The sequence below is a fragment of the Bacillus rossius genome, chromosome 6, assembly GCF_032445375.1.
Source record: "Bacillus rossius redtenbacheri isolate Brsri chromosome 6, Brsri_v3, whole genome shotgun sequence".
Lineage (NCBI taxonomy): Eukaryota > Metazoa > Arthropoda > Insecta > Phasmatodea > Bacillidae > Bacillus > Bacillus rossius.
In genome coordinates, this window is record NC_086334.1 from 16,226,318 (window position 1) to 16,238,572 (window position 12,255).

The window sequence follows — 12,255 nt, forward strand, 5'->3', positions numbered from 1 at the left end:
GGATGTTTTTAGTGAAATCCACGGCTCCGCTGAGTGGGTATACCGGCGCTCTCTGGAGGAAAACCAGTGGGTATACCGGCGCTCTCTGGAGGAAAACCCCGGGCAGTTGGGTTCCGGTCGAGCTGTGGCCAGAAGAGGCGAGGCGCGTATCGCGGTTTTTATCGTCCACTCAAACCCCCCTCCCCCCCCCCCCCCACACCTCCAAGGAGGCCGATAAGGCCCCGCGCGGACCCCCCACGCGACTGTCGCGCCGCCGCGGCGGTCAGATGGTGCCGCGTCGCGCGCGGGACATGCGCTGCTGGCGACGATGGCGCGACGCCGCTCGTACTCGCTGGCCGCGGGGCGGCGCGGGCTGCAGCAGCAGCAGCAGCAGCAGCAGCAGCAGCAGCAGCAGCAGCTGCTGAAGCCGCCCAGGTGGAAGGAGCTGGTCGGCGCCGTGGCGCGCCGCCTCGCCGCGCTCAGGGTGAGTTCCGACACGAGTTTCCTCAACGCCGGCGCCGGGCCGTCGGAAAGCTTACTGGTCGTGGGGGGGGGTGGGGGGAACATTATTTCCAAGAAAAGCTATTCTAATTGGAAATATATGTACCTACCATATTGAAATAATACATGATCTAAAATTTACTCCTAAAGCACTGAAATAAAAAAAAACCTATCACAAACTAAAAAAAAAAACAACGTATTTTTCAAAAATGTAATTAATGTCTTAAAAATTTAATAAATATATATATTTCTGTACAGTTACATTCTGAATTTTACGTACTTTGATCTTAAACCGGGTTTAATTTTTTTTTTGTTTCAGCCTAAGTGTTTGCGTTCTCACATTTTTGGTAAAGGGAGGGGGGAGAGAGGAATATATGTCTCCGCTGTCCAAAGTCGCTGTTCTCTTGCGACGCTAAGCTAGTTTACTGGCTGCTTGCTCGAGAATCCAGACTTTGCTAAACAAGAGCGTACCCAACTCAAAATAAAATGAGAAGGGGCCGGGGGGGGGATATTTTTTTTTTTTTGGAACTAAACCTCTTTATGGGAGAGAACAGCCTCGTTATTTCTTGACACAGTTGAATCGGTGTCAGTATTTGGTTATTAGTTTCTTCTAAAGTATTAAATACCAGGGACCATACTGTATAGACTTTTTTTTCAGTAATTTTTAGTTAATATATATTTCTTGTCTTTACTTCCCCTCACCCTGGATACGCCCTTGTTGCGGACGAACTCGTCCAGTGTAATCGGCGCTAACGAGTTATTTTTCCGCGTGCTTTCGCTTCAGCGTGTAAAGCAGTATGATGGTCTACATTTATCGCTACTCTTTTGTTGTTTCTGGAAGGATCTATAAACAATCAAGGTAGAAATTTTTTTTTCATAAAAAAAACGGTAGGCCCACTTCTGTCAATAATAATCGATGAATAAAAATCATAGAAATAATTAAAAACAACATGATTAAAAAATAAGAGGAAAACGTGTAGAGTTGCTGCTTCTGGACAGTGAATTTAATAATCACTACGTAAGTGAAATGTGAGTTAGGTTAGGGCAGCTGCATTAATAATACGTAACATCTTTGTTAAAGTTGTAACGTACATAGTATTAATGTAGCTGACCTGACTCGGCCAATCTTTTGCTTTATTTATTATTTAAGTACTTTGTTTCCCAGAAGTCTCGACTCCACGCTTCCACTGTATTAAGACTATGACATCCTTAGAATGCCTTTTTTGAGCGAGTGAGCGAATTTATCTCGTCCTGCATAGTCGGCACTCGCTGAACTAGCCATAACACTCTTGGCTAGTTTCTTACTGAATGCAACTTTGAAACTAAAATTATTACTTTGGTAATATTGGTAATTATAATATTGTACTTTGGCATGGACAATACAACGACGACAGCACAGACGAACTCATTCAAACTTGAATATCAGACAGCAAAAGATTTCCGTGGAAGTAATTTAGTCATGAAAAAAAAAATACCAGCAATGAGGAACACAGTGGGCTAGCAACGGCGAGACAAGTTTCAACAATAACAGCAAATGCAGACAGACAATACAGCAAATATACGAACACAACGATGAAGATAAACAGATATTATGGACAACACCGACGAACACAGAATGTTTCCTACGACAAAACGGTTTCGACGTTTCGGGAACTGACATCCGTTCCCGTCATCAGACACGAACGAACTCGTGTTCATAATACCTGATGTTTAGGTTGATCTTTTTTTTTTCTTGTTTGATATCAGCTGATTTAGGCTTGTTTTCTGTGGGGTTTATGTTTGCATTTTTATTTCTTAATTTGCGTTCTTGAAATATTTTTTCCTTGACAGAACAGTGCAGAGTTGCGATGGCGCATGTTTTAATAAAATTGTTTTAAAACTGATGTATAAGGCTGTAAGGTCCGTCGGGGTGGTACCGGGTGACGGCGTGTATGAGCCGCCCTGCGACGGACGCGACAATAAGTCGCACGTGGGCTCCAGCTGCGGTCTCACCCGGAGTCTGAGACGTCACCGCTATGAGGTCACTCGCGCGGGCTAGGAGGCTCTGGTATGGCGCGGTCAGCGAGTATCGCTCGACGGGCAGCCGTCTCTTCACAGACGAGAGAGCCAGAACCCGAAGTTCCCCGAAGTTCATGTTTTTTTTTTCCGTATCTTTAATGTAGCTATCCTAGGGAAGCCTACAACTCACGTAGTTTCGGTTTCCTGCAAGAATTTCCGAAGATTTCCGAAGTTTTGCGTTTTGGTATCAACGCCACTTCAGCCGCTAAATCAGAAGTTTCCAATGAAAACAAGCATGTTGTGACTGACCTAACCTGACATAACCTAACCTAACCAATCGATTTTTTTAATTTCAATTTCTGAGAGAAATCCGAAGTTGCACGAACGTGGTAGGGAACCGAACCTACGTGAGTTGTAGGCTTCCCAGCTATCCTAACCAAATCAACCGTCCAAAATGTTTTAAAGTATTTATAATGTAGCTAACCTAACCTAATTGACCATTAGTATCCTTTTATCAACACCACCATATGTTTTTACAATGAACAAAAAAAAAACCGAAGATGCACGATCGTTCGTTTGACTCTCTCGTCTGTGAAAAGAAGGCTGCCCATCGCTCCACGCCCCGCCAGAGCTTCCCCCTCCTTAATCCTTTTCTCCCCCTCCCCTCATCGCTCACAATCCCTTTCCCCCCCTTCCGACGCAAACTTCATTACATCGCGCGGGCGGCGTCCTTGAATAACAAGGTCAGAAAGTGAGGCACTGAGTTTCTACAGCCTTCAATTCGCGCTTACTCAACATTACGAAACGTCTGCGAATAAATTTTGCCTAGTGTTCTACTGACCGGAATGATTAATTTTTTTTGATTGAATGATTTTCGCTATCGCCACAGCAAAGAACTCAAGGGTGTTTGTCCCGTTCGAGGTCATTATTTTATTTTTACGTTTAGCACAGTGTAACTTGTAGACTTTTATAATGGCATAACTTGAACAAATTTTTGCATAATTAGCCGCCAAAATTGAATTTTTAACTTTTTTGTGCAATATGTATACAAGTAAAATTGATTGAATTATTTAGATTTTTTTAATTTTCAAAATAATAAAAATTTTGAATTTGTTAAAATGTAAAAAAAAAAAAAAAAAAAACCAGCTCAAAGAATCGTAACCATATCACATAGCATCCAGCAATATTTGTTTTAAACCTATAAAAATATCCAGTTTTACATTACATTTAATTCTCCTTATCCATACTGCACAAAAACATTAGAAATACAACTTTGCCAGCTAATTATGCAAAAAGTATGCGATGTATTTATTTTTAGTTTTGTTAAAGTTCAGCCACTCAAAAAGTCCGCAAGTTTATCCGTATGGAACGTAAATATAAATAATGACCTGGAGCATTTTTATCGAGATAATTATAAATTCTGCGAAAACTCTGGATGAATGAATTAAAACAAATATGTATATGTATGCTAAACATTTTGGCCGCGTAGCATGTCCTGCAATGTGGATGCTTGCTTTAAAACAATTGGACGGACTTGCACCTTTGCTAGTTTACACTGGTTGTCATAGAGAAGAAAAAAATCCCTTCAAGAATGGGTCATAAAGATGAATATACAGACGAGGAACAAGCCGCCAATATCAACTGGGGTGTCGAATGTCACTTGTCTAAACAGCAGAGTTTATTCCGTGGAAGGATTTTAGCCAGAAAAGTTTACAGCTCAGTAGGCTGACGACGGAAAGGGTCCTTTCGGAGTTTTTGAGAACATAAGTGATAGGTTGCTTAACAAACAAAGTTTCCAGAATTTTCCAAAAGAAATTTTAACTTCGAAATTTACCTGAGGCTGTGTAGGCCGAGCCAAAAGGGACTTTATAAAGGCAAGCGTTTTCTTTGGAATTTTGGTAAGACCCGATGCTGGATTCGCAGCTTTGCTGATGGAATATGCAGTGCTCCTGATATCTTCTCGGTCAGAGGCCTGTCACTAGCTGGGGTCTCCGATGCGCTTATTGTACACCAAGGATTCCGTCTCTACCGACATCAGAGTGTCGTTCACATTCAGAGCTAAATTTAATAATTTTTGATAATGTAAACGATGTTTAATAATGTTATAGTTTAATATGTAATATTATATTTAATATATTTAATAATGTAATAGTTTAATGTAAACGATCTGCATTTTTACTTTCTTAATATAGTTATTTTGACTCGCTAACATTTTAGATGTTGAAGGAACCACTTAGCAAATACATTTTTTTTTTAAATAAAGGTGCGAATCAAAAAATGTTACACCGTCAAGTGTGAGTCTTTGATTTTTTTTTTAAATCGCGTTCGTTAAAAGATCGTTGTGTTTTGTATATGCCTGTGTAATGCGAATACTTAAAATAATAAATATGATGCATAGCCATTAAATAACGTGTAGCAAATAAATGTAAAGGAATCGGGAGACCTAGGTAAATGTTTGTTTGAGTACCTACATTTATGTTAATTTTTTTTCTGTATCCATGTGTGTTTCAATGTATCAGTTGATTCTTGAAGACACTCGTTAGTGGTAAATCTCTTATTTGCGTTGATTGGCGCTGTCACTTCAAATAATGCCAATTTGTGTGTATTTCATTAGATGGGCATTTATGTAAATTAATATCACGATTTTACGAACCAAAGATGGTTATGTATTGTGAATCAACTAGGTTAACCTTACATTGTTTTAGACACCAATGCGAACACCACATTACATCTGTAATAAAGTCTTATAGATATCCTTAATTTGTATGTCATTGAATATCATTGCACTAAAATAAAAATCAGACAATATTTTATTAAAAGTATGAATTTATTAAAGGGTCATAGATCCTGAACCCAAAGATTCCTAAGGGGAACCTAGATCGTGATATTGTTCGGGAAAAAGTAAATTTCTTTGGTTAAATGCTTTGTGGTTGGTAATGTGAGAGTCATTAGTGAACGATTTAAGAGAAAAAAATAAGGACTGGAGTGGTATAAGTACATTTGGTAATACATAAATTCAAATTAAAAAAATTAATAGATACTCAATATGCAATAAAAACATATGTGTATAAAATTAATTATTTAATTTTGTAAAATGATCGAGAGAAAATTTTAATTAAAATTGAAAATCACAATAAATTCACAATAAATTAAAATTTCATGTTATGGACCCGTATTCAAAAGCAATCACTTTAAAAGGGGATACATATATAATTATTTTTTGTATGTAGCCTTTTGTCATCCTGTAAAGTTTTGTTGCATGCTGCGCGCGTATCGTGAAAATCCACTCATAACTTTTTTTTTTAAATAACGCGCCTAAAGAATTGTAACTTAAAAATACTACCATGGGATTATTTACGACTCATATTGAAATGTTACATAATTATACTGGCGTCAGTAAAATAATGAATTGCTGCGCACATAGAAACTAATTATAACGACTTGTTCTAAAAAGTCAGTTTACCCACAATAATGGTTTTCCATACGTGACAATGAAAACCGGCCCCTGAGCACAATAGTGCATTGAAAGTGGATGTAGCCCATCGAGGTCTGCTAATTTATCAAGCATAACAAAGAGTTAGATGAACGTCATCTTCAATCGTTACAAACCCCATCCCCTCCTCCCCCACACACACAAGAAGATAAATGTTGACGACGGCATTTCTTTCTGTTCCACGCAGACCTGATTCGCGCCGACACTGCGGCCTGAGTCAGAAATGAGTCTGTGCATGACCGCACAATGTTGGTGTGCCCAAGGCTTCAAGCGACTCCAGTCATATTTCTCTCGGCCAAGATAGCGCGCGCGAAAAAAAAAAGGAAAAAAAAAAATTGTGTTGACGTAACGCGGGATATGCTTCGAGCTCCGGTCTTTCGTCAGCCTAGACGGGCCACGGGGGGAAGCGGATCGCACGCATTGCGGATGACATGGCGTACGTTTCCGATGGCGGTCGGGTGTTGTTTATGGCACTCCTGTTTCCCCCACCGCACCTGAGCATTCAAATCCTAAGTCCTCTTTATAAGTCATTCCTCGTCAACCTTCCCATAGGGATAGCGGACTTCAGCGGGATACCAGTTCGAGAAACATCCCCACCGGATCTGGCATTCTGTTACGGACGTGAGCGAGTCCTTGATGTGTAAACATCTAACCCTCGGTAACGAGCAAATTCTTGTGTTCTCTTGTTGCAAATACACTTATGATACGAAACTCCGACACGAAATTCAACGTGGGATTCATTAAAATAATGCCGAGTGTAATGAATCTACGCGAATTGTGTTTTCAACTACATTACTGGGGACGCGAATCACACTTAGTTTCCGCACCCGCCGCTAGAATTCACTGCCGGAGCAGCTACGTCCACTGTCGGATAATTCCATTTGGAGACTGAAATTTCAAAGTATATGGTGAAACGGCTCCGATAAAAGCGAAAAAAGAATTTAAAAAAAAGAAAGGGACAAAACCCTAGATTATGACTTGATTTTCCACAAGAAATTTTATTAAAATACTGCCCGTATTGTTAAAATTAACTACATAGTTAATACTATTAAGTTAAACGTTTTGTATTTGTGAACATTGGATGGTTCGCGAAATTTCGCCACAGATGATAGCACCGTGGTTGCTGTCATTGACTTCCGTCACTTTTGCGAAATCACTCCCACCAAATGCTTTACACCTAGAGCTAAGATGTTACACACATGAAGAAGAAGAAGAAGAAGAAGAAGAAGAAGAAGGGATCCTTCTGCCATTGTAGTTCAGTCAGCAGCGTTCATAAATAACTCGTGTGCAGCTTCCCAAACAACGTTATTTTGAGAAATGGGCACATGGCACCATCTACACGTATGTCTCTTATTGCTGCTCTTGTCACCAATGTTACCCAGGTTGAACAATTTAGCACGTTAAACTATTAAACCCTGAAGAAATAAAAAAAAACACACAATGATATCTGATCGGTGAAAACCAGTGCACGAACTTGTCGTCCACTGGAAGTTTGACAAAGCAGAGAAGAGCAGATCGTGATGGCCTCGCTCCGGCTTGTGACGCGTGACGCGGACGCTGCCGCCGAGCCGTGGACGAAGGAACGGAACAGGCGGACTGGCGACCGCGTGGCGCAGGAGGCCGCAGGTCACGACCCGACGGTCCTCCGGCGCAGATCACGCGAGGGGACGCACCCAGGGACGTCGGAACAGGGGGGGCAGCAGGGGCGAGTCGCCCCCGTGCTGTTATGCATGGGGGGGGGGGGCGAGAGTAGCATTTCGCCCCCCTCCTTTTCCCAGAATAAATGTTTGGTCCTAGTAGTATTTTTCTCAACCAGTAGTTACAAATGTTGCATTAGTGATCACATTGATTAGAAAACTCAAATTTATGATTGTCAATATACTGTAAAATGATTGCAAATTCCTAGATGGTATTTGAATTTAAATTTTACTACATCTACTGTCAGAGTAGTATTTAATACATAATATGTCATCAAATTCTTGGAATGGTATATTTAATATTTTGGTTCGGAAACTCATTAAATAGCACAATTTTGCATCTAAAATTCCAATTTTCCCGGGGGAGGGCCCCCGGACCCCCCGCTCTAGGACTGAGGTAAGTGTGATACATCTTTCCCCCCCCCCACTCATGAAAACTTTCCGACGTCCCTGGACGCACCACAACGCCGAAATACATTAACGCCGAAAAATGTCATTGCAGGACTGCCACAAAAGGTTAGGTTAGGTAAAGTAAGGTAAGGTTAGACTAGGTTATGCTAGCCTAGGTTAGGTTGTGGTATTTCGGCGTTAAGATACATTTAAGAAACACACACAAATTCATTCAGTTGTTTTTCATTTTGCTCCTGTGGGCCCCCCTCCCCGCAGTAACATTTTTCGGCGTTACTGTATTTCGGCGTTGTGGTACACATAAGTTTTCTAGCTGTCGGCGTTGCGGTCAATTTGGCATTCGGCGTTACTGTACGTTCAGCGTTGTGGTATTTCGGCGTTGTGGTAACGACCCTCACGCGTGGGGCCTGCCTCCCTGGAGTTACTATCGCCCCTCGCTTCGGTGGCGCGGGGACGTCAGACGTAACTACAACTGTCAAAACCATGTTTCAATATTAAGTATAATGTTTCCCGCTTATTGCATGCATATAGGCATTTGACCGCCCAGTGAGATGGACGGCTTGTGTCGGTCTGAACCCTCGTTCAAAACCCTTGGATCGCAGGTTCCAGCGAATCCTGTAGATTTACGCCCGTGCTATTTAGCCAGTGTTATGCATACGTGATGGTAGCAGGGCGTGTGTGTGTGTGCGTGTTCAGTATCGTGGCTGGTGTTGCAACTTTGGTAGTAGTAATTTAGTTATTTGTTTACGACAAAATTCAGCTCTTGGCTGTTTTACAATCGGTACGTGACAAAACATATCAAATCTCTATTAATACATAATTAAATATTGGGCTAACTACATTTCTAACACAATACAATTAAAAAAAACACCACAGTACAGAACTCTAGCATTGCCTTGAATTAAATTAGTTTTGCAGTAGGAAGGACTTATATTTTCACCCTGAACGATTAAAATTGTGCATGTTTTAGCTCTCCCGTGGCTCATTCCATAGTTTACATTCCATGTAGATGAAATGGTGCTTTTAAATTTATGTATGAATTTTGGGCACTAGTCCCGTTTTCCGATTCCGTTAGGGTTTGGGAACCTTTTTTTTTTCCCACTCATGGAAAATTTACTTTCCGTGTTCAGGACGGGTGGTAGTGTTGTCCGTGCCGCGGAAGGCATCTGGGAGCCGACGCAGGATCAGCTCGCCCGGAACGCCTCGGTCCTCTAGGCGATGATCTTAGGATCTCGACCAGAGAATCACGTTCCTATCGGTCGAACCCCTTCGCAGTGGGGTGGTCAGGTCAACCGGGCCAGATGATTTACCCTCAGGTTTCACACCCCGTTTTTCACGGTTAGGGCGAAAGGACTCAACTGCAACGTGCGAAGGAAATTTTACAAAAACTAAAAAAAAAAATCCCCTTCCTGGCCCAGAATTGAACTCCAAACCTTTGGCCCACTAAGCAGGTTGCCAGGTATGCCTAATCAAACGTGTTGTACCAAAAAAAAAAAAAAACAAAAAAAAAACAGGGTCAATAAATTAATAAAGGGGGGGGGGGGGGAATAAAAAATCCCCGGTACCCAGGCAACAGGAAGGCCCGGCTGAGTTTCGAGATGTAGGTATATTTATTTAATGCATGAGAGTGCCCTGAGAGTAGGACTATTTTACAAGACTATAGTTAATGTAATTAACTAAAAAAACCTAACAAGTTAGGCAGTAGGCACATGTCATATCATGACTGATGATAATTACGGAGACTTACGTGAAGTTTTTACGCTATGCTTATATTAAACTATGCGAATAAATGCTGAATGAATTTGTGACACAATAACAAATGTAAGGGAGGTAGCGAGTTAAAATTTCAAAATTGAACTTTAAATAAATGTAATGGTGGGGGGGGGGGGATTCTTGGCGTGTGAAGTATCTTTTTTCTTTAACTGTGGGGTCCGCTCGTATACCCAAAATGTAATAATAATAGTAAAAGCAACGGTTGCCTTAAGACAGCTGAGGTCTGTTTATGAGTGGACAGGGAGTCTCTTTTAATGTCCCCCCCCCCTTTTTTTTAGCTCAGAAGCGAGATATTATCGGGCGTGGTTGCGAAACTGTTAAGTGTTTGGGAAGGAGGGGGGGGGGGGGGTTCCCGTAGTTTGGAACCGGGTCGCAAGGAGAAGACACGACGATCATCCCACTCTCGAAGGACTACGTTCTCACGGGGACGCACCACAACGCCGAAATACCACAACGCCGAACGTGCAATAACGCCGAATGCCAAATTGACTACAACGCCGACAGCTAGAAAACTGCTGTGTACCACAACGCCGAAATACATTAACGCCGAAAAATGTCATTGCAGGACTGCCACAAAGGTTAGGTTAGGTAAGGTTAGCACACAAATTCATTCAGTTGTTTTTCATTTTGCTCCTGTGCCCCCCCCCCCCCCCCCCCCCCCCTCGCAGCAATATTTTTCGACGTTACTGTATTTCGGCGTTGTGGTACACAGCAGTTTTCTAGCTGTTGGCGTTGCGGTCAATTTAGCATTCGGCGTTATTGTACGTTCGGCGTTGTGGTAACGACCCCGTTCTCACCAGCCGCAGTCGGTCCGGCGGGGCTGGCAGGGATGGAACCAGACAGTCTTCAGCTCGACCACTTCGGCAGGTTCTCTCCTGAGTGGCCACCACTGCTCTGCACGTGTGCTAGAGCCGGTAAACAAGCTCCGCTGGGGCAGACAAATGTAATGCACGCGAAGAATCTGAATTCGTTCGAAAAAACTTCCGCTGCGCGTTCTTCGCGACGGAATTAGTTGGAAAGCGCATGAACGACTTACAGTACAGTGTAAAGTGCTTCACAAGCTTGCATTCGTCTGTTCGAGTTGGAGCCCAAAAATAAAAAAAAATGTAAATCATAAAGAATTTACGATTGAACACTTGAGTGTCTGGACTATATTTAATTGAACGAAGCTCTACAGCCACCGCGAATTTTGTCGCTGTCTTTAAAACATTTTCATTAAAATACTTTTGGTAAAAAAAAGGGGGGGGGGTTGTGCCGCCTTTATTTTTCACACATTTTTGTGGCATGTTATGTGCCATATTGTCAAAAAAAAAAAATATGATTTTCGTTTATTCCACAAACGGAACTTTCCCATTTCTTGTACCTTCGGTCACCATAAGAGGGGGGGGGGGGGGGGGAGTGAAATCATTGCCGAAGGTACACGAAGCTTTGTTCTTAGCCGATGACTCCCCGATAATGCTGTTTTTTTTTTTAACTCATAAATTTAAGTGCAAAAATGTGGCACAAATCATCAGAGATTGATGAAAAATCTTGAAAATCCTCAATAACAGAAAATTGCTATTCTGATTTTAAAATTCCTAAAGTACACTTTTAATTTTTTTTTTCCACCCTACATTTACAAAAAAACAATGGTTACAAATAACTTTTGGATCTTCGTAAATTTAGTAGACGGGGACCGGGTTTACTTCGAACACGAAGTCTCGAGATTTTCACTCTTGACGTGCTGATAAAAGACAAAACTTTAAAATTTGAAATCTTTTCAAATGGATGTTTTGTTATGTTTACAACGAGACACGTTAACTGGGAATTTGGAATACGCCGTAGTTTCTACGAAGATATACTTATTTGGAAGTAGATACCGTCTCATGAAGGCAGTACGCGGCTAATAGTGCGCGCTGTTATCAGATGTCTCAAGTTACGAAGTTCAAGAGATGTGCTTCTTTGGAATTTTGAGTGCACGATAAGCATTTTAAACATTAATATAGTAAGTTATAATGTTTCTTTAATAAATTGGCATCTTGTAACTTAAAAATATTAACATTTATCTATCACATATCACTTGATACGAAGTCATACGAAAACTGTGGTAAGAACTTGATAAAAGAATAATAATATAACATAACTTAAACTTCAAGTTCGTGTTATATTTGGCAACAGCGCGCGCAGAAACCAGAACAGAGCTTGCGGCAATTGGCGTGTTTTTTCCACACTGCAATCTATACAGAGAACCTCTCGGTTATTTGAGAGGCGACCTCTTTGCAAAGTGTGAACTTACTGTAATTTCTGACAGCGTAGGCAACTTTCAGCCAGACTGAGGAAAACTTGAGCTAAAACATCGCAGGTTAATCAAAAGGAGTCTTTTTTTTTTTTGCCTCAAGTCACGACGCTGCGAAAGCGGGCCCATGG

The 12,255-nt window shown here is 41.4% G+C and overlaps 1 protein-coding gene across 2 annotated transcripts in view; it reads left to right on the top strand.

Annotated features, from left to right (window-relative positions):
* Window positions 1-266: 266 nt before the first annotated feature.
* LOC134532717 (phospholipid-transporting ATPase IF-like) overlaps window positions 267-12,255 on the top strand; it is a 104,711-nt gene continuing 92,722 nt past the window's right edge. For both annotated transcript variants that reach the window (XM_063369491.1, XM_063369492.1), the window contains exon 1: window positions 267-463. In XM_063369491.1, the coding sequence (XP_063225561.1) occupies window positions 308-463 (156 nt within the window). In that variant the 5' untranslated portion in view covers window positions 267-307. The remainder of the gene's footprint in view (window positions 464-12,255) is intronic.